At 37.1% G+C, this 21,899-nt stretch overlaps 1 protein-coding gene across 2 annotated transcripts in view; it reads left to right on the forward strand.

Annotated features, from left to right (window-relative positions):
- Positions 1–21,899, forward strand: part of BABAM2 (BRISC and BRCA1 A complex member 2) — a 178,975-nt gene that overhangs the window by 137,066 nt on the left and 20,010 nt on the right. For both annotated transcript variants that reach the window (XR_007510127.1, XM_049833744.1), the window contains exon 11: positions 15,618–15,771. Coding sequence is in view for 1 of the 2 variants with exons in the window: in XM_049833744.1 (XP_049689701.1) it covers positions 15,618–15,771 (154 nt within the window). In the remaining variant the exon portion in view is untranslated. The remainder of the gene's footprint in view (positions 1–15,617; positions 15,772–21,899) is intronic.

Here is a 21,899-nt window from a genome sequence, read left to right on the forward strand (position 1 = left end):
CTTAACTCCCCAATATGTTTGGCTTAATTTTATCAACATTAAAATTCCTGTGGATTTGATTTTTGCTGTGGGGTAATATAAATTAATAGATGTTGAAGCAGTTAGGTTTCAGCAGAATCAAAATTCAAATTTCTATTAAATAACAGAGTAGGTTTTAACTGGGTAATACTCACAGTGCTCAATTTAACTGGCACAAAAGCTGCAATTATAACTGAATAGTTTATCACTATACGAACCCTGTGGCCTTAGAAATCATACAGTGCCTTAGCTGTGTAAGCCATTGCATCAGCCGCTTGTTGAACAATCCACTGCAAAAATATTTATGTTCCATGCGCTGAAGGATATTGCAATGAAAGGACTGAAACCTGCACTTCATTTCCTGAGTGAAGCAATGTAGGCTTTCATCTCTTAACCACTGACATAACTATGTATATGGTGGTTGAATATTTAGCAAGTGTCTAATAAAACGTCTGGGAGAGATAGCCATAAGTTGAAAACTGTTCAAGTTTATATATACTATAGTATGCAGAGAAAGTATTCAGAGGAGAATAAATAGGTCAGTATACAGCAAGCACCATGGTAAATCAAATGAAAGGAGCCATAGTAAATTTTACTGGTGTCTTAATTTTGGCTGAAATTTTAGGTTTAATTGAGATTGTGAGATGTGTAAAACCTAATGTGAGTTGTATTTCCTTTAAAAGATACATTCAGAGATTTCAAAAATAACTTCAGGGTTTTTTTGCAACTATTTGCATTCAAAGTTAAACACTTGCTTGGAAACTAGGAAGCAAAACACATTAAAAGTAAAGTGAAATTACTCAGAATAGTTTTATTGAGTAAACAGTTAAAGATAAGAGAAACAGGAAAGTAATTCTGGATTGCCAAAGCCCAATAACCTCAGAACAGTTTCACTTGCTAAAAAAAAATTATTTGTGCTGTAGTTACAGAATGAAGAGCAAAGTCTCCCCACTCTACCTTAAAACACAGAAGAGCTACCTTATTGCAAAATCAATCATTACATTAATGTAGCTGCTGAAGTTATCATATTAGATCAAAGAGCAGTCAAAGGAACTGTTGCTTTAATGGTTTAGTTCTAAAAATTGATCAAGTGCATTCAAATAATGACAGAAGAAATAAACATTCAGAGAAGTTTGTGCATCCCCATTGAAGAGGAAATTGTTAATCAGGAGTAGTGCTTTTGACATTGTTAATGCTTATGAGTAAGTCTCAGTATGAAGCTTTGTAAATAAACTTCAATATATTGCTAATTTCTTTCTCTTCTTGCTTATAAATTAGCTATGATTAATTTTTGGAGATAGATTCTTCTTCATATTCTTGATCCTGCATACATTCTGTGTATTTAAACTGTATATAAATAGAAACATAAGTTACGTTATCTTTGCGCAGTTAAGAATTAAGTAGCCTTATTGGTGTGGACACAAGAATAGGACTCCAAAGCAACCTGTATATAGGCTTTCAAAGGTAAATTTTTATCTTACAGGATTTTTAGGTTATCAGCACAAAGGAGATTGACAGAAGTTGGACTGGTTGCAATAGCAAATGAAATACTGCTTGGTTTAGTGGTTATTTGTTTAAGACATCTTGAAAAGGACAGATACTGAACTAAAAAGGTTTTCTTTCATTGAACAATATTTCGGGGGATGGAGAATGTTGGAAGCTGTGAGCATTTGTATCTTACGTTTGTATGGGATCTCAGACTTAGGTGAAGTTGGTGGGAACACCTGCTGCCACTGACCTTGGGTAACTGTAAGGGATTTCAGGTTCTGTGTTGGGTAATAGCAGTGACCCAGGAGGTCCAAAGTGCTGGTCATGTAAAAGCTGAAGTTTAATTAAGGAGCTTTCTTGCTATGGGAGTGCCAACTGAAGTAGCATTTTGTCCACCCTCTTACCTGTCTGTGCAGTTATGTGGTTACCTCTGTCAGAGAACAGATCAGAAATAGGCAACATCTCAGCAAGAAGGAGGTTTTTACACAGGAGAGAGAAGCAAGGGGCCTAGAGCATTATTTGGGTTATAGGAGGTTATGCATATGAGTATCAGGCTTTGGGCGGACACTTGCTTCTGCATTCAGGGTTTTTTGGTGGAAAACGTCAATGACAGCTTCTGATGCATTCTTGTTTGAATATTGCCATCTGCACACATTCTTCAGCAGAGCAATTTGGGCCAATGTAGTCAACTTACGTGGTTTGAATTGATGGCCTGAGCTAAACAGTTGGGGTTCGCTCACATAAACCTCTTTTGGATCTGGATTAGCACATTTGTGCACAGCTTCAGAAAGCAGCTTAGAAAATAAAGACACAAACGAAGAATTTTTGGTAGCCATGTTTGTCAGGTGAGGCTTGGGAGGAGGGGGAGAAAAATAGGACATTTTGGGAAAGAGCATTAGTAGCTGGGAAGACAAGTTTACGCTACAGTTCAAAGAAAGTGCCGTTTATTCCACTAGTGTTCAGGGTAAGAGGAATGTATGCCCACTCACTGTAAATAAACAAAATCGCATTGAAGAAGTAACTCCTCCTATCAGGGCCATTCCGAACAGAAATAACTCATTAGGTTTGAAATATTGTTTTAATCATTCAGTAGAGCAACAGTAATCCTTAGTATTTAGGTAAATGTTAATTTTTCAGGGACCTGGTGTAGTTTAAGATGTTTTCTGTCCTTTAAAGGAGATTGCCCCACCTCTGGAAGGTCAACAGAAGAGGGCTAATGAGCATTCATCAGCCCCTTCATCTATTCCTCCAGCAGCTGTTTAAATAAACAAGTTAGGCTTTGTGGTAGTAAATGGCTAGCAAGGAGGTTTGGTAAAGTCTTAAATGGAAGATTTTTCCTAGATGAACATGTGTCTGATTGCTTAGTGATTGCTATTTGGGTTTAGGAGAGCTTATGTGAGAAGGCAAAAGTATTTTCTTTCATCAAAGATGGTATTTATTGTTCTTTTTGAAACTGCTTTTGCAGATTCCTGTTTGAAAAATCGCATACCTACCATGCTAACTCCACAGTCACTGAGATAATAAAAATGTTTAAGAAATAATTTGTTTATCCAAGCAATTTGGAACCCAGAACATGAGACTGTTTCATGTAAACATTCCTGTAAATATTTCAGTAAACCTTTGTCTGCCTGTAGTTTTGGCCATAGAGCCCTCTCTGTTATATAGGACCTATAGGTCTAGTTAAATGTAAATGTGAGAAGTAGCTAGTGTTTGTTGTTTTGACATATTATTTAATTCAGTTGGAATATGCTCAATGACTCCTGTGTGCTACTGGAGTATGAATAACCATTTGAGTGGGGTTGGTAGTTTTAGAGACACATTTTTTTTTCAGTTTTCTGTCACGCAAGATTTGCTCACATACCTTTTGGAAGCTGAAAAGAAGATAGTCTTCAAGAGTTGCTCTTCATTAGTATCAGTGCCTGGCAGTCTTAACACTTAAAATTCCAGCAAAAAAATCTTTGGAGGAAATTAAGATTGCATTGGTTCTACTTCTTCAGGGAAGTTAGTCTGACTGTGAAAGAGGAGCCTCTTCAAGACAAGGTATGGAAAACTGTCGTCTGCCCCAGTTGTTTCCTGAAAAAGGGCCAAGTGTTGAGTGGAATATTTACATTAGATTGCTTCTGTGAGGTTTTATCTAATGAGGTGTTTTGGCTTCCTTTCATAGTACTTTTATTTTATTCTTCTCATTGTTCCTTAAATGAAAATGGAAATTTATGGCTCTGTGAAAACTAAGGGAGAAGGAAAAAAGAGAGAATACGACAAAGTGAATAACAAGTTATAGGAGAATGGAGTGATGTCTGGTAGCGTCATAAAAGCAGGATAGTTCAGCCGAAATGTCAAGCATAACAAAATGCATGTTTTAGGAGTCCAGTGTGAGAAGTTAAACACTAATCAAAAAAAGTCTGCAAAGATTGTATAGGGATGTCATCTTGATCTTAAATGAGAAACTGGACATTAACAAAGCCCAGGTGATGTAAAACTGGCTGGCACAAGTCAAAAGCCATTCAGATCTAATGCTTGGGAGAAATTTTTTGATGTTCAGCAAGCAGATAAATGTCTCCCATGAGGCAGTCTTTTCCTCTGACTCTCTGAGCTTTTAGTCAGTACCATGTATTTCTTTGAATCTGGTCTTGAAAGTTCCTAAGCACATGTCTTTCTGCCTACAGCAAAATGTACCCTGAGCAAAGCGGGGGGTGTCTCTTCAAAACTTTGTACGTTGTTTTAATCACCACAAAACAAAGCATTCTGTGACACTTCCTGTGTAGTGAGGCGCGTATCGCTTAACTGAAGTTAAGGAAAGCTGCAGAAATGCTATACTGCTGTGTATCAGACAGTGCGATGGAAAAGAAGCCCAAGTCACAGGTGCACAGTTCTGCACTTAACTACACATCGGTAGGGGCTAATCCCAGGACTGAATTGCAGTGTTTGTAAAATTAATTAGCTTTTTGCTGATCATTTTTTCTCCATTGTGTATTTTTCTCCATTATTTCTAAGGGAAGCTGCCAACTAGATTTAGTTTGAAATTTGTATTGAAAGCTGATAATTTAATTTTTGTCATTAAGAGTATGTTAAACATCATGTTCCTCTGATTCCATCCTGAGCATTTACTTGGACGTGAGCTGAATGAGATTTTCCATATTTAGGTATTCATAATGGATGCACGTGAACCTGAAAACAGAGGTTTTCTTTTCCTCTTCTTCTGTTTCTCTGTGTTCATTTTGTAATCACGTCACTCAGTATAAACTAGTTTTAGGTTCCTATTTCTAATTCTGCTAAATAAGGGACAGTGGACACAAGGTGATTCATAAAACTTGGTATGAACAGCAACAAACAGGAAACAACTGTTGTGATAGGAATTAGGTTTTACAAGTATTTTATGATGGCCTGACATGGGTGGACTGGCAAAGTATTTTTAAGTGTCACTTTGCTGTGGATGTTACCTTTTCAATTTCTGAGAAACACCTATATTTGCCCTACTTTTAAAACTGTAGTATATTGCTGTAGACATTAATTGATGTTCTTCCAGGAACTATGAGCACTTTAACAAATGGACTGAAAGGTTTTGTAATAACTTCTTATAAAATTGCATTTTTCAGAAAAGTGAACTGTTGCTTTTCCTTATCTAATAGATATATCTGAGTACTTCTACAGTGTGCCCAATTATATGACAGATAACTAATAAATTCTCAGAAAAGATGCCTGAGATAGGGAAGTGATATAATCCTATTCTATCCGCTCAATTTTTGAAAAAAGTGATTAGGTTGCAAAAAAAAATCATTGACAGAGTTGGGACTTGAGTACAGATTGTGGTATTTTTTTCTTCTCACTCTGTCTATGTCTTGTGCCTGCACATTTTGACGTCTTGCATGGCATTCACAGATAGTTTTTCTCTAAGGTGAGAACTACGTTAAAGGTGTGAGGTACGGCAAGCTGAAAATTGCTCATAGTAGCAAGTAGAAAGCAAATATTTTGTTTTCAGTTTGGAAAGGAGATGATGAGCATGGGTTTCACGTGGATCAGTCCTGGGTTCAATACCAGGCAATGCTTTCAGAAAAAAATAGGATGATACAGAACACCATGGGACTATTAGAGATATAAAATTTCTAGAAATAAGAGCTGCATCAAGAAAAGAAATATTTTCTGAATCCTTCTTCCCTATCTCCTTCCTCTTTCTATCCAATTACAATTAATTTGTCACCAAAGTAGACTTTTTCTAAGAACCCATATGTGACACAGCAATGGCACACAAAGGTGACTGCTGCATGCCTTTTAGGAAATAGATAAATATAATTTACTTGTTAATATTAAGAAATACACCTTGGTTTAGAGATGGAACTGGTCACAAAGATGCTTAAATGTCTACATGGTGGAAGGAGGGAGTGCGTAAGCGGCTTTTCTGTCTCCTTTGCCCCATTCAGCAGCAGTCCCACGTTTTCCCTAGTCCTCCTTTTGCTTTTTCTGTTCCTATAGTAGCCCATCTTGTTGTCCTTAAGGCCCCTTGCCAGATTCAACTCCAGGTGAGCTTTGAAATTGCCAACCCGGTCTCTGCATGCTCAGAGTATCCACATCCCATGTGCTTCCTTTTTCTGTTTGAGTTTTGTCAGGAGCTCCTTGTTATCCATGTAGGCCTCCTGCTACCATTGCTTGACTTTCTGCTCATTAGGATGGATCATTCGCGAGCTTGGAGGAGGTGGTCATGGACCCCTCTTCTCTCCAGGACCGTTATCCCATAGGATTCTTCCATGGAAGGAGCAACATCCCTGAACGGCCCAAAGTCTCCTGAAGCTTAGAGCTGTGTTCCTGCTATTTGTCTTGCAATGGGCCTATATTGCAGTAAAGTAGATTTCAGTTTAGCTTTAGAAGTATCTGGAGTGGCTTCGTCAGCTAGTTGGGTCAGGCAGGATTATACCGCGTTGTGATTTGAAAGCTGTAAGCCTGCATGGAGCAGAGCTTGAAAAAACAGGATAGCATGTGTGTCAGCAAAAGGGTCCTTTTATGTCAGCAAAGGGTCCTCTTGACCTGCAGGATAATGTCACCCTGATCACAGATGAGAATTAAATAAATCAGTGTCCTTTCAAATCCCAGGCAGCTTTAAAACAGGAAAAAGAACTTATTTGCAAGCCTCATAAGCTTAATAAAGTATCATTGAGAGAAGCCAAATGTTTTTGCACAGCTGCTGTTCAGGTGAAAACATGCTTTAGAAGTCTTCCTGTCCTGCTGGAAAGTACTATAGAACTTCTCAGCATTTAGCAATGTGTCTCTGTACTGGGAAAACCGAGGAAAAGCTTTCGCCTTTTCTCCACCAGTAACATGTGATGGTCACCAGCCTGTGCCAGGAAAGGGCACGGCTTGCTTTTCACACCCATAACAACTGCAACTGTATTTAAAGTATAAGCTTCAAACAATTCAGTTGTTTGAAGGCAGCTTTTAGTAGCATCAATCTCATCAGCACTTAAGAGAAGTTACTATAGAAACTGTTACAGCAGAAACAATAAAAGGAAATAAAAACAGAAAGGGGGGGAATGAAGATCTTTGAGAATTTGAAGTAAAAATAAAGCTAAATAGATGTCACTAGCTGAAGTTAGTGAGGTAAAAATAAAAAGCCTTTCTCTTAATTAAAATAATCATGGTTACAGAAATTAGAGGAGGAGGAGACCTGTGAGGCCATTATGCCATTTCTTTGGGCTTGATATAGGATTATGAGATACTCCATGGGACATTTTTAGGAGGTAGTCCAGTCTTACTGTAAAAGTCCAAAACAGTAGGACATAGTAGAGGTGGGTGATGACACTCAAAAGCAAGAAGACATTATAAAGCATTTTTCAGGTTAAGTTACATCACTTTTTCATGGTCTTTGACTGCATGGCTGGAAACTGCTTGAAGAGTATCTTGATTTGATCTGTTACTTGGTTCCTCTGTAAAACTAAAGAATTAGATACTCTGGCTGAAGCACATGACTATAACTTAAGGTATTTAAACTATTTTTGTCACATTTTTTTTAAATGCTGGTTTTGTATGAAGGATGAGGTACTTAGAAAGTTACAGGTTATGATAAAGACAAGGGATATTTTTACAACCATATCATCTGCCTATGTTGACAGAAAATCAAAACAATAGCAATCATAAATCTAGTTGCCATTGGTGCCTAGACTATATTGTAGTTCTCATTATCAGTGGAATGAGAACCACAAGATAGATACAGCAGTCAAGCAATCCTCTTCAAATAAAAACAGGTTACATACTTTATTTAAAAAACAAACAAACAAACAAAAAACAACTAACAAACCAAACCAAAACAAAGAGAACTAAGTGATAAACTTATTCTACTCTCATTGAAACCCACAAGTAAACAAATCTACTCTCTGTAATGTGTTGGAATAGTTTAATCCATCATAATTCATTGTTTCTATTCTTCAGAAATATTTAAGGGCTGTCTAAGAGCACTGGAATTAAAAGTAACCACTTCTATATCTGAGACTTTGAAGTTGGCCATTTCCATAGATGTGATGTCATAAGACACATTAGGAAAAGAGACGTACTGTTGGTACAAAAATTTTGAAAAAAGAAGAACCAATTCTTATTTCAAATCTAGCCTGGACTGGCAATAACTGAAAGTCATTCCTGTCCAATTAAAAAAAAGGAGGAGGAAAAAATAAGGAAGATTAGATGCCTTCAAGGATTCTTTAGTGTCACAATGAACATCACCAAAGTTACTACAAACTGGGCATTTGTGAGCACCTTCAATAACTGCTGTCAGCCAACTCGCGTTCTGTGCTAAACCTGTGCTAAAGAAAAGGTTCCTCAGCATTTTCCTCCTTTCTCATCCCAGCTGTGTTCTTCCTAATAACTTTCTAAATAACCTTGTCTCCTAAACATCTCAGTGGGCTCCCTTCCCATTCTTGAATATTATACTTGCTGAAAAAGGTCTAGAAGATCTTATTTAGTTGAGGATCAATCATTATACAAACGCAGTTCAGGACTGGCTCTTCAGCGAGTTCTGTTGCCAGACCCATTTCCCAGTACAAAACAAGGAGCTGCGCATTTCATATATTCACATAAATTGTCCTAATCCCAAATATTGCCATTTTTTCCATTATTACAATCACATTTCAATGTTTATCTTCCATTGTTAAATATTGTACGTTCAGTTGGTACATTTCTGATGCAGTTAAAAAAAACAATAGTTGTTTTCTTTTTTCATAGTATTTACTTGTATTTTCATAGTATTTATGGAATTATTTTGTATATAAGTCATTTTACACATCTACTACACAAGTGTTCATTTTGCCAATGGGGTGGGTATTTCCCATAGCAAGGGCAGACTTAATGATTTCAAAAGCAGCTGTGATTACCAACACACCCGAAGTGTCGTAAGTGTCTCAGCTAAAATTCCATAAACAGCTTTTCATTTCATATTCAAAATTTTGAAATGTCAATTTCAAAATAGCATCTTCCTGCAAATAACCTGTTTTTCTCCAGAAGGGATGTTAGCCCTAATAATATTTAACAAAGTCAAATTCCTATGACTGTGCTCTGCTAACCTGAAGTCCCACACTAATGCCATTGATATGTTATTTGTCATCCTTGCTCTCTCATTCTTGCACGATGACATCATCACACACCAAAGCAGGATAGATAGCTGTGGCATTTTGTAATTCTCTGTGTGTTTTGAGCCAAATTCACCCTTTCTTTTTTTGCCAGTAGAATGTAAGCTAAAGACCTTTGGCACAGAAGAGTCAAGGAAAGATTTGCTATGCAAAATAGCCTGAAATCCTGCCCTGCAGAGATTTGTGCTAGCCACTACAATCCCCAAAATGCTTGTGGCTGAATCTCTTCAGATTTCTCAGTAGATGCAGTGATCAATATGATTCCTGAAAGGCCTTCTGTACTGGAACTTCTGTGTAAGAAGTGAAGATAGCTGTTTTCCCTTGAACTTAGATGACCATTTTTCACCCATCATACAGGCTGTCTGGAACAGCTTTCCCATAGGAGAAGTCATGTCAGAAAACCTACAAGAAAATTTCCTTTTAAAATAGAGCTTGATAGATGTGTAAGGGGTATTACATAATACGGTATCTGTGTTACCACTGAGTTGCATTGTAAATCCACATGGGTCTCATCCACATTAACAACATCATGAAAACAGGAGAGCTCTGAGTTCAAGGAACTTCTCAGTCTGAGGCTGTGCATTCAAATCCACAAGTTGTTTTTCCCAGCAGTGTGAGCTCAGTTGAAAGTAAAGGCAGAGGGAATGTGAAATTCTGTGAACCAAAAAAAGAACAAGCAAAAAGATGATGAATATACACTAATAAGAGGCAGTTCTGGAGCCTGGAATATGTGTTTTCCTGTTTCCATGAGTTGCTTCATCAGAAGTACTTGAATGCAGAGGCAGTCTCTGGCCAAAGCTGGATGATAAGTAAGGAGTGAGTCAGGGGATTTCGGGAAGAGAACAGATAGTATCACGCTAAGATTGTTCAGTGTTCTCTGGAGATTTGGGTTTAGCACATCTTTCCTTTCCCTGTACCCTTCTTGTTTGTCTGGTGAAACAATTAAAACAAAACTTTTCACATGTTCAGCAATCATTGATTCTGAAGTACCTACTATGACAGCCAACATCGGAAGGAGTTGAGTTTGGTTGTATGAAGTATTATCTACTGTTACATCTCAGAAGAATTGGGTCCCACAAACTGGCACTTAGCATCAGTAGACAAGCTGACAATCCTTTCCTTGTTCCTTCATTCCTGGTCTGGAATCCCTAAATAGCCTCTCCACTCATGAGGGTGATGTGAAACAATTTTTATAAATATTTTATGTATCTGTTATATCCTACGGTGATTAGAATCACCACATTGAAAAGCTCATGCAGGAATGAATACCTATTTAATCAGTTCAGTGTTGCGCAGTAAGTTGTGCAGTGTTGTGCACAGGGGTGGAGTCTGTCCAATGGGGCAAACCAAAACAGTGTCTCCCTTGGCCAGCTCTGTCCTGCCTGGCAGCTGAACTGGAAAGAATACTGTGTTATCTTGTGTTTGCTCCATAAAGCAAGTAGAGATTGAATTAACGTTGTGCAGGCAATGAAATCTTGTAGAAGTCAAAATCTCAGCAGTAAAATATCCAGATCAGTTAGTGTTTGAGTGCAAAACAAATTACAGGTGCAATAAACTGCAGCAGATTCAAGCATCCAGAAGGTTAATAAGATAACCAGTATAGTGTTATCCAAGCATTCAAATGGTGTGTAACATTCAGTGAGTAAATGTTGACTTCTGCAAAAACAAATATCTAGATTTATCCAGTGCTGTACAAAGGAAGAATAAACCTATTCTCTAGAACAGGGGAACAGTATATGGAAAATTTTCTAAATATTGCCATCTAAGTACTTCGATATATTTGTATGGTCAGCATGCATTTCAAGCATTGTTTTGTTTTTCCTTGTCTTCTCTCCAGTACTTAAAGGTGTGGGGTAAACCTGCATTTTTTTTCCTAAGCATTTTTCCTTCAGAAACCCCATAGCAGCACTGGTATATGCTTTTGCCGAGACATCCCTTCCACATTTCATACCCTGTTTAAAAAGCTATAAAATTAGATGCCAAAGATATTACTTTAAAGTTAGTAAGACTGTCGAAATCAACTCTGTAGTTGTTGACATAACCTTAACAAACTAGGTAACCTGTTCCAGATCTCAGATGGTTGTTCTTTAAGAAAATGAACAATTAAACCTTACTGATTCATTGCATAGTTTTTTTAGTTACTAATGAATCAGGATTTTGGCTTTAAGATAACTTATGTTTTTAATATATGTATGTATTAAATGCTAACTAAGTCAAGAGAAGCAAATTTGTGTGTTACTTCTCGATAGTTTCTTACGTTTCAAAAAGAGAGCAACTTCAACTATTTATAAACTGTAATTAAGTTTCTTTACAACATGACTCATTCTCAACAAGCAAGTCCTTTTTCTTTTGCTTTCTTATGAACTGTGTGGGAAAATTAGGGTTCCATCACTGAAGAATTTACTCAATGCTTAATTACCCAAAACAGCCCTCCAAGTTCTGCTCATGTAGAGCTTTCATAAAGACATGATTTTCCCCACACTATGGCTTTCTAAAACTTGACTTTTAAAAAATTATCTGTAAATTGTAACATAGGAGAAAGTAGTGTTTTACTATGGTATTGGCTTCTTTCTCTAGTCTGCTTCTTTGAGCTCCTCTTATATTAACAGTGTGATGCTTAGGAAAGTAAGAAATCATCAGGATTAAATTACTTTGAGCATGGAACTGAATTAGAAAGCTTTACTTTCCTGAATGAGCTAATTGTTTAAATTTTCCGGAGGAAACGTTTCTATTTCTGTGAGAGAAGGGGTAAATGGGACTTCCTCTGACATAATTTTCATTTTAAATCTGAGTTTGACAGTAAGATTTTTACCTTCATAACCAAATATTACTGCTAACTGCATGACTTGTATAAGCCTGCTAGTTGAAGTGACTCACTTACATAGATTAAGTTATTTTTAGGGAGATAATTTGCACTGTTTAGAAGAGAAGAAAAAAGGGAGAGAGCGCCCTACTAAGAGCTAGATCCCTCATTATAGTTTACAGAGCTCGTGAACCCAGCATCCATGCAAAAGATGACTAAGCAAGGGGTCTATTGGTACTTTCAGGAATTTACAGACATGAGTCATCTGCTTATTTTCTGCAGACATATCACCAGGGTACTTTGTGAGTCAGCTGTTATTTGGAAATAGTACTTGTATTCAGCATGAATACGTTTTTGTAGTTCTTGGGTAACTAGCATGCCAAACCAAAGTGGGCTTTTATAGTTTGCCTAGTTCGGGTGTTGATTTAAAAAAAGCAGTGTGTTGTTTTTAACTGTGATGCATTTTTCATGAGAAAGTGCAGATATTGTCTGGAATGTAATTACGATAACACCTTTGCCACCTTGTGTATTGCATGAAAGCAGATCTGATTTTGTATTAATGCACATATTGAGAGTCAGATTGTATATATCTCCAAGTAAAAAGAAAAATTTTCTATATTCACCTGTGCTATCCTGTAAAAATGTTAATTGCAAATATGAGCAGAATTTTATTGTTTCTCTTCAAAGCACCTTGCTAGCATTGATTACCAATGGTATTTGCTTACTTTTCATGTATGATAAAACACTTCACCCCAAATCCAAGCGTTTTGTACACACACAGTGTCAATGGACGGGCATCTACTGCGACGGAAGCAAGTTCTTGCCTTCCCTTCCTACTGCTGAAATAATGGCTGGTTACCTTGAGATATGTATAACACTTTACAACTCAAGGCTATTTCCTGTTTACTGGTCTAAAAGACCTAAAAGGTGTGGTTGTGTTCCAGAATTAGGGACAGGTTTTTTTACTTGGTCTGGGCTCATCTCACACCTTGTATTAAGGAAGTGGTTGGGCTAGAAAAATGGGAGTTTGGCAATTTTAGGTGAAGAGTAGTGTTAGAAATCAAAGGCAGGTCAAGTTTTTCAAAACTTCACTTGCAGTTCAGGGTGCTACTGCTGTTGGCCAGATGTGGAATGCACAATTTTAAATCTAATTTGATTATCTGATTTAAGAGTTTATAATGTAAGTAATTCCTGAAAATTCCTATACAGGTTTTGGTTAATAGAAGAACAACATGTTTTCTGTTATATTTTGGTGGTACCTTTGTTGTAATAATACTTTTATAAAATAAAGGCTTCTCATAACAAATGGAAGTGTCTCTGTAGTGAAAGCAATGTCTTGATTATCCATTTAAACTGCATTTCTAGTGCTACATACTTTCTCTTAAGTGCAAACCTTTAATTTTAGGTAACAGGAAGAAAACTGCTGCTGCTTGGCCCAGTTACGTAGACAGAGGTTTTCAAAGGAAAGTTAATGAAAGTTAAAAATTCTCAAGTAAAAAGTTAAGTATAAAGACTAAACTAGTGCTCGAGTGTTTTGCTAAAGTTTGTTATTCCTTTCACACAGTGATAAAATATACAAGTATACTGAGTAGTTTTCCTTTAAGGAGTTGGTACTTCAGATGGAAAAAGATGCACTAGAGGAACAGAGTTTAAGCACTTGGAGCTGAAGAAGTATATTTATAATGTTGAAATAGAGAGCCTGTCTCCTTGCTTCATACTCTTTTCCACAGTGAAGTCCTTCAAAGGCTGTGGCACACATGTACCATCTGTGAGGGGAGGAGACAGCTTGTTTGCTGATAAATGGCCTCAATACACCAATGTTTTTCAGGCTTGTTACTTAATAATCATGTTTTAAAGAGGAATCTGACAGAGCAATCTTTGAATCTAACCTTTGTTACAGCAGTGATCTGCCCTGAAATTAGCAAAACACTGCCCATGTCATTACCGCTTAAATATCTGCTGGAAGCTGCTGTGTGAGCTGAGTCACCAGGACTCTGGGAGTTATCACGTGTAGCTCAGACACTGGGTCATGAACTGAGCAAACGCTGTCATCCACAGTGATTTGTTGTATTTTGAGACTACGGCTGGAATATTGCATTTGTTTTTGTGTACTTCATGGCTACAAACAGTTTTACTTGTAGAGCTTGGAGGGTAGTTTAGGGAAAAAGGAGCTATGGTGTGGCTGATGCACATCCATGTATTCAGACATGATTAGAAAAACTGAAAAATGAAGGAACTAGCAGGATGATAGCATGGGATTTGGAAAAATAAAACCTGTCTTACACTTATATCTCAGTCTATGAGCAGAGATTTCAAAGGAAGTGCTGGAATATCTGCTCCATGAAGGATTTAAAAGTAGAAAATACAGTGCATTACCAAGCATATTGGAGGGGAGATTCTGTTCTGCCTGAGGATGGGTTTAGGCCTGTAATGTTCCCTTTGCTTTCTTCAAATTCTGTTTGTACTGATGTTGCCACCTGCTTTGATTCCTACTTCAGCTATTACAACCTGTTTATTAACTTAGGAGTCTTTTCCTTCTCCTGAAAAAGGATTGTGAAATGACAGAGAGAATGCTGAGAACCCAGGCTTATGTGAATGAATTATGATCTTATTACTTTATTTCACTCATTGCTACACCAATAGAAGAAAGATTTATTTAAGATTTACGGGGAGTTATTGTTCTATTGCAGTGGTTTTTCATTGTGCAGAATTAAAGAATTGTGATCTGGAGGATAACAAAAAGTATGGTCGTAGGTGCTTTATAAATGAAGTCTACACCTTTAAAAGAAATGCACATTCTTCTGTTAGTTTTGGTGTTAGATTAGGCATTTAATGTAAATAATTCTAGCCTGTTGTCATAACTCAGTTTAACTACAGATTTCTGAAGCCTCTTGAAATTAAAAGTAGACAAAGAAAATCTAAACTATAAATGTAGCAAAGAAAAAGTTAAAAACCAGTTTTTGACTATATTATTAACTGTTGTAGTCAATTTTACTGTTCGGCCAGACCTAGCTGATCATGAGACGGCAATAAGCAAAGAGAACTAAGAGGTTCTGATTTTTATTTTTAGTGAGATATTTTGGGTATTAATGACTTCGCCGTGCGTTTTTCATTTTGTGGGAGTTACTTTATCTAGCAGATGACAGCACTTTGAGATCTTTTCCAACTCATGTGACTGAATCTTTCTACATGCTTTATCAAATCATTTAACCACTTCAGGTCTCAGACAGCTGTAAAATGAGAATGATGTCCATTGGGGTACTAAAATGAATTGGCTGAAGCAGATAGAGGAATTTGTTTCTTGAATGGAAAGCATTCCAAACAGAATGTATTTTGTGAATTTTTGAAATGGAAAATTTCACTATAAAGGAAAATAACTGTGGGGGTTTTTCCTATAACAAAATAATCATGTGTAAATTTCATGATGAACATAGAAATACACTAGCTAAACATTTTTTTACTTATGTACTTTACAAAAACGTTTGATAAAGCAAAGCATCCCATAGAGCAATACGTTGGAATCATTACTTATAAGAAATACAGAAATGTATTTTAGAAGTAATCATCAATTTCTCCTTTTCTGTCACCAATAGAAAATAGAAAGGAATGATATATTCCCAGTAAAAAAAAAAATGAAAAAAAAAAAATGCAATGGTGTATTTTTATGACACTTTTCCCTTTTTTTTTTTTTTTTATTTTAGTTGACCTACCCCTGTACTTTCCTCGAGATCAACCAACCCTAACATTTCAGTCCGTCTACCACTTCACTAACAGTGGCCAGCTGTACTCCCAGGCCCAGAAGAATTACCCTTACAGCCCCCGCTGGGATGGCAATGAAATGGCCAAGAGAGCAAAGTAAGTCAGATTGCTGTTTCCTACTAAATATTCCATTTGTTACATGGTCATCTGTCGGTTGAAATTTCATGGATTTAATATTACAAAAGCTGAACCTGCTTTTGTTCTCGCATAGTCCTAGCATTCCTATCTATGAGTATAGACAGATACTTTATTAATCAAGCTTATTACATTAGTGCCAGAGGACTGATCAAAAGAAGTCTTTTTCTGCTAGGCGTTGTACAGGCAGAGTGATGACAATCTCTGCTCCAAAGAGCTTCCAATCTAAGTAGATAAGGTAGCCCCCAGCAGGAGTGATCTGCATGGTAGCAGTCAGTCAAGGTAACTCCATGGTTTTGTGTGGGTGTTGAGGGGACCCTGAAGGGAAGCGTGTGAGATGGAGAGAGTGAGGAAGAAAAACCTGAAAGATACGGAATTAGTCTGTAATAAAAAGACATGGAAGAATAGGTGGAGGTAGAGCAAACCACCAATCCAGCATAGGAGGTAGTCCTATCAGAACTTGAGAAAGTTATCTGGAAGTCTGAATATCTCTTTCTTTACTGCTTTTTCTGTTGGCTAGAAACAGAGAATCTCTGACTCTTTCCTCTGCAGTTTTTCTGCAAGCCCTTGTTTCAGGCTGGGGAGACACCACTTCTGTCCCAGTATCCCCTTTAGTTAAAGATGACAGGACAGCCTCCCCAGAATGATTCTGTGGCAAGGGCAAGCTGCCATGGGCAGTGGTGCCCCTTCTGTACGTTAGATATTGTCCCCATCTTCTAATGAAGCAAACCAGATTTTACCTGAATGAAGCAATATGAACAACGGCCTTGCTGCAGTATTTCGATGTTGAAAAGTGTAAAATGTTAGAACAGCAAGAGACTTAAGCAGGCTGATTATCAGTTGTTCAGCACATAAAGGCATCAAACTGCATTAATAACAAGGCATATTGAGATGAATGTTTTGAATGACAATCAGAAGATTAAATTAAATCAGCAAAGATGCGTAAATAAAAGTCTAATGAAAACAGTTCAAGCTGAGTAAATCAAATGAATGGCATGGTCAGGGACTGATTGTAATTTGCAAATGATGGACTCAAACAACATTTGACTGAAGCATTTTCAGATTTTATGCTAATTTAAATTTTATGGAGAACCTCAAGTAACGCTTGATTTTGGATTTTGATGCATTGTAATAGAAATTTTTTTGCTAGTATTTGGTTTTACTACTGTACTGTCTAGGAGAGCCATTTCTTGATCAAATATGAAGATTAGTTTTTTTGTGGACTTGTTTCTTTTCTGTAGCAGAACATTATGAGTATCTTGTTTAAAAAAAAAACAAAAAACAACAACAACAACAAAAAAAAACAACACAAAAAAACCCCACAAACCTGAAAGCATTACTGTGGCTTTTTTTATGATCATACTACAAAATGCATTTCTTTTTCAGCTGAAAGCTTACAAGTACCTATGTGCTGTCTGCTAAGTGCATTCATTTATGAGTGGGTGTATACAAATGGACTTTTCTTCCTGCACTTGAAATTTAGAAGTATTATAACAATTCTTTTTAAAAGCACTAAATGTGTACACTTACTATCACATGTATTTTTTGTGAGGTTATTCACTCTTATGTTTGAGCCTTTGCATTTAAGTTTTACGCTGGATACATAACATGAGAAAGATGATGAGAAGAGGGGGAAGAAAGTATGCTGCAGTGTCTGAAATAACTATCATTGAGCTGCAAAGAGACAGAGAAGCTGCTCCAGTTAAAAGTGCTTTGCTTGCAGGAACTACTAGTGATTCGTGAGTAGGTACCATAAATAAATCTGTATCAAGAAAGGTATGATGTTATGGTACATGTTAGCATATTTTAAGAAAAATTTTTAACACAATTGAGCACCTTATCTAAACAGTGTTTAAAATATTTGCTAGGGCTTCTTAGAATAGGTTAGTGTGTTTCAACACAACCAAATAATTTTTCATTCTATGTTATTTTTACCATAGCCACGTTATGGACCAAGTATATGGGAATATATGTAGATACATAGGAAAGCATTCTAATTAAATATGTTCATTCAAGCACCGCATCAAAACATCCCAAATAAAAACAGAAAAGGATACATGATTTAGCATCTAGAAGCAATGTAATTCTGCTCATCTGAAGTAAATTTAGCCCAGGATAAATCAGGGACAACTTGTTTGTGTTTCTAAATACTGTCTATTAGGTCTTGCTTTTATGTAGTCTTTTTCCCTCTTAGCCAAATGGTCTCCCAAGTGCGTGACATCCTTTGATGTTCTTTTTATCTTTCTGGCCCTACTGTTCTAGGGCCACAGGATCTCTTACTTGACATTCTGCTATCTGACCAAATTCTCTGCCCTTATTCTCAGACTCCTGAGGGTTCAGTTTACACACCATGTTCCTCACTGTAGCTTAAGACACCATGAAGGACAGCTTTTGCTTGCTCTTGCACCAACTGGGTTCATTAGCTGTCCAGTCCTGTACTGAATGAAGCATGTATACGGGATTGCTTTATAACGTGTAGAAGCACCACAAAGTTTGAAATACCATCACTCTGATTTCCTCATCCTCAATTCTGGCAAGCCCTGCCTCTGTTTTTGGCAACTCAGCGCAGCGGGCTCATTCATGGGCGGAGCTGTCATAAGTTCATGCCAAAGGGACTTTGATTCTGTGCCCAGCCTTCTCCCAGGGTTCTTTTGGGTTTTTTTTGGTTTTGGGTTTTGTTTTTTTTTCCAAACATGTGAGCCCATCCAATTCCTTCAACTCAGGGCCTAAACTTGAAAGTCTTGGTATCCTTGCTTATCTTTGTGGCCCCCAGCAGAGGTAGGCATTTCTTTTGAAGTTGGGACTTAACCCTTTGCTCTAGTCTTGAGACAGTCAGTAGTAATTATAAGTAGCAGTAAAATTACTCCCCTGAAATACATACATATAGAAGTAGATTGTATGCATTCACATTTAGACACATATCACCTAAATCTAAAAGGCAAATTCTCAAATCAGAGTATAAGTTTAGCAGGATCTTTTTCGTTCACAGAGAAAAACTGCTCGTGTTCTTGCTGAAGTAATTGGACCAATTTATCCCTGCCTGATAAAGTCCACGAAATAGAGTTTCTCTGTGTCCTCTTAAGCAGTTTTTAAAATCACCTGGCTCCTTTGAGACCCCCTGACTTAGGTTCCTTGCTGAGTGATAGCATCTGGTAACTGAAGCTTGCTATTGTCTTAGCGAAGGGATTGCTCTCTGGCCTGATTTAATTCTAAGGAACATATCACGTCCTGATTAAATATGTGATTTCAGGTGCCTCCAGATTACTTTTTTCTCAACTAATCGCAAAATTTTAACCTGTTCCTCCAGCTAGAAACAGGGAAACCAAAAATATTAACATTATCTTACAAGCTGCTGAGATGCCATTTCATCTCCGTTCACATCTCAGGCTTTGCCTCTGTTAGGTCATTTATTTATATGTCTGTGGCCTCCTACGTAAGCAGCTTCTCCAAAAGATTTGGTCCTAAAATACAATACCAAACCTAAGAAAAATACAAATATACAGTAAATTATGGAAAGTTAGCAGCCTTGTTTGTGGTGTACGTGTGAAGTAAAACATCTCTGTGCGGTTTCCATGGGAAAGCTCTCTTGTTTTTTGCTTAAATAGGCATTCATGTGTACATAAATGGAGTCTTTAAAGAACATGCAGACTCTAAGCCAGGGATTTTATGAAGGAATAGTGTAAATAAAGCTTGCTTGTTTGTACAAATTAAGTTCAGTTCTTGGATGCACTCTGGCCCAACTTCTGTCTGACCCAGTGCTGCTCTGTAGTCTTAGGTTATACTTCAAGGAGAGCAAGTCAGGACTAAGTTTACTCTTTTATCCTACATAAATCCACCTACTCGCCATTAAAAATAGCAGGAGGATGGAAAACTGGTATCACAATAAAAAGTTGTTCCAAGTGTTCATATTCTTTTTTTCAAGGTAGCTGATAAAACTGGTTTCTGAATAACATGGTTGTCCCTGGCCATTTACTGGTGTTTGCTGAACATGCTGTTAATTTTTCATACTCCTCAGGGCTCTGCAAGGGTGAAAGCTTAAAAGGACTCAAGTGCTCTCAACTGTATATTGGCTGTTGCTCTGCCATAAGGTCAAGTGCAGCTTAAGATTATATGCAGACACACCTTGTGCAAGCTACATATGTATCACCAGTGCGGCTGCAGGGAAGGTTTATGCTCAGCGCAAGCATGCTGTGATTAGAAAGTGTCGGGCTGGTGCACTGGGCTATGGCATTTTCAGCCTCATCAATACCTTTTCCTTGATTATCATCAAATTAGAGGATGTGTATCATGTGAAGGTGCTAGTTGCTATTTGGCTGAAATGGTTGCTTTAAGCTTTAATGTTCCCTGGTAAGGGGAGGAAATACATCTTCTGGTCTAACAAAAAGGTATTTGAAAAAAGGCCACAATTTTTGTGTGCTGTTTAGACAAACTCAGTTGTAATATGTCAAAGACTTGCTGTTGTATTCAGTATATTTTGGTACCCTAATGATTTTTTTTAATACTGACATTAACCAGTTTTTCAACTCATCCTTTTTTTAAATTATTAAGACACAATTGATATAGCTGTAATTAAGGTAATAAATAATTTGTCATTATTTCATTTGTATTTCAGTATTTTTCCTGCTTATTTGTAAAAGCAGCAAATTGTATTTTCATGTATTACGTGATTTTCACACGCATTAGGCATCTTTAAAGAGTAGATTTCCAAAACCAAACTTATTTGCATTCACATATACCCTTCTCAGAAAGCTTTTTTCTCGGCTGTTTCTGGCTCTGTTGCATGTTACCTTAGCCTTAAAAAGAAAATTAGAAAAATGAGAGTATGGATCAGAAGCACCAAATGTAGGTACATCATCCTTCCCTACGCGTTCACGTCTTTGTCTCTGAACATTTGCAAGGCTCAGAGGATTCTTTCTGGAGAAGAGCAGCAGGGTAGGTACAAACTAAGGGGTGAGGTCCTGAGCTGGGTCACTTGTTTGACTCCTTGTTTTTCAATAGTCTTGCATCAGAAGCTGAACAAAAGTGATTTTCTTGCCTGAAATCAAGTAAAGCTGACATTATGTTGCTGCTGGTGGGCTCTTTCTCAGAACACAAAAGGGCCAATACGCTGTGACAGTCATAGCAAGAAGAGATGTGGTGACCCAGCCGTGTGAAGCTTACAAAGAAGTTAACTTGATTTTATAGACCATTAAATCAAAACTCTGATTTTCTGTGGGAGTGTCAGCTGATCAGAATTACACATGAAAAGTGGAAAGGCAAATAGAAAAAATTATGTTTTGTTAAAATACTTAATGAATGCATTTGTCCTTCTAATATGTCCTGCAGTTGATTTACCAGCAAACCTTAATAACAAAATTATTTTGATAATAAGATATAAAACAGAATAGATACAGCTTTTAATTAGAATTTTTGCAGGATGTTGGTGGTTTGGGGTGGGTTGTTTTTTTTTTTACATTGTTACTCTGCATACACTACAGAGTACAGTGCATACACATGACAGTCGCACTTCTTGAGTCATATTTTTCATGTACTTTTCTTTAAATGTCTCCTTGGATAATTAAGTCTGACTCTTAAGTTATGGTATGTTAGTTTCTGACAGGTGCCTGCCAGGGATCTTCAGTGCTGTCATGCATTATGTGGATTTCAGCCAAGACAGAAGGGCCTGGGTATTTGTTTCTGGTCACTTCTCATTAAAGCTTTGCTGTGGGAAAAGAAAAACAACTATTTAAATATGAGGAGTATAGCTGCTTTAGGAAGTGCACAGAAATAAAATCTGTTAGGCAACTAGTTTTTCTGTGGTTTTATATAGACATTGTATGTATGTGTGAACTGTACATATGTGCATTTCGATAGATAGTAAATATTCTGTCTGCAAAGAAGGATTCTCATATTGACAAGAGAAATGCACAGAAGACATTGGAGGAGTTGGCTTGGTGGAAGTGGAATATAATAGCTCTTTGCTGGAAGACAACTGCTTTGTAGGAATTAAAGGCTAGAAGTTAATGTAGGTGGTTCTTAGATAACTAGGGTTAGGTCATGTTCTGGAAATACTATGATAAACTGTCTGATTTGGCTTCATTAGAGAACTC

The sequence above is a fragment of the Accipiter gentilis genome, chromosome 30 (assembly GCF_929443795.1).
Source record: "Accipiter gentilis chromosome 30, bAccGen1.1, whole genome shotgun sequence".
NCBI lineage: Eukaryota > Metazoa > Chordata > Aves > Accipitriformes > Accipitridae > Astur > Astur gentilis.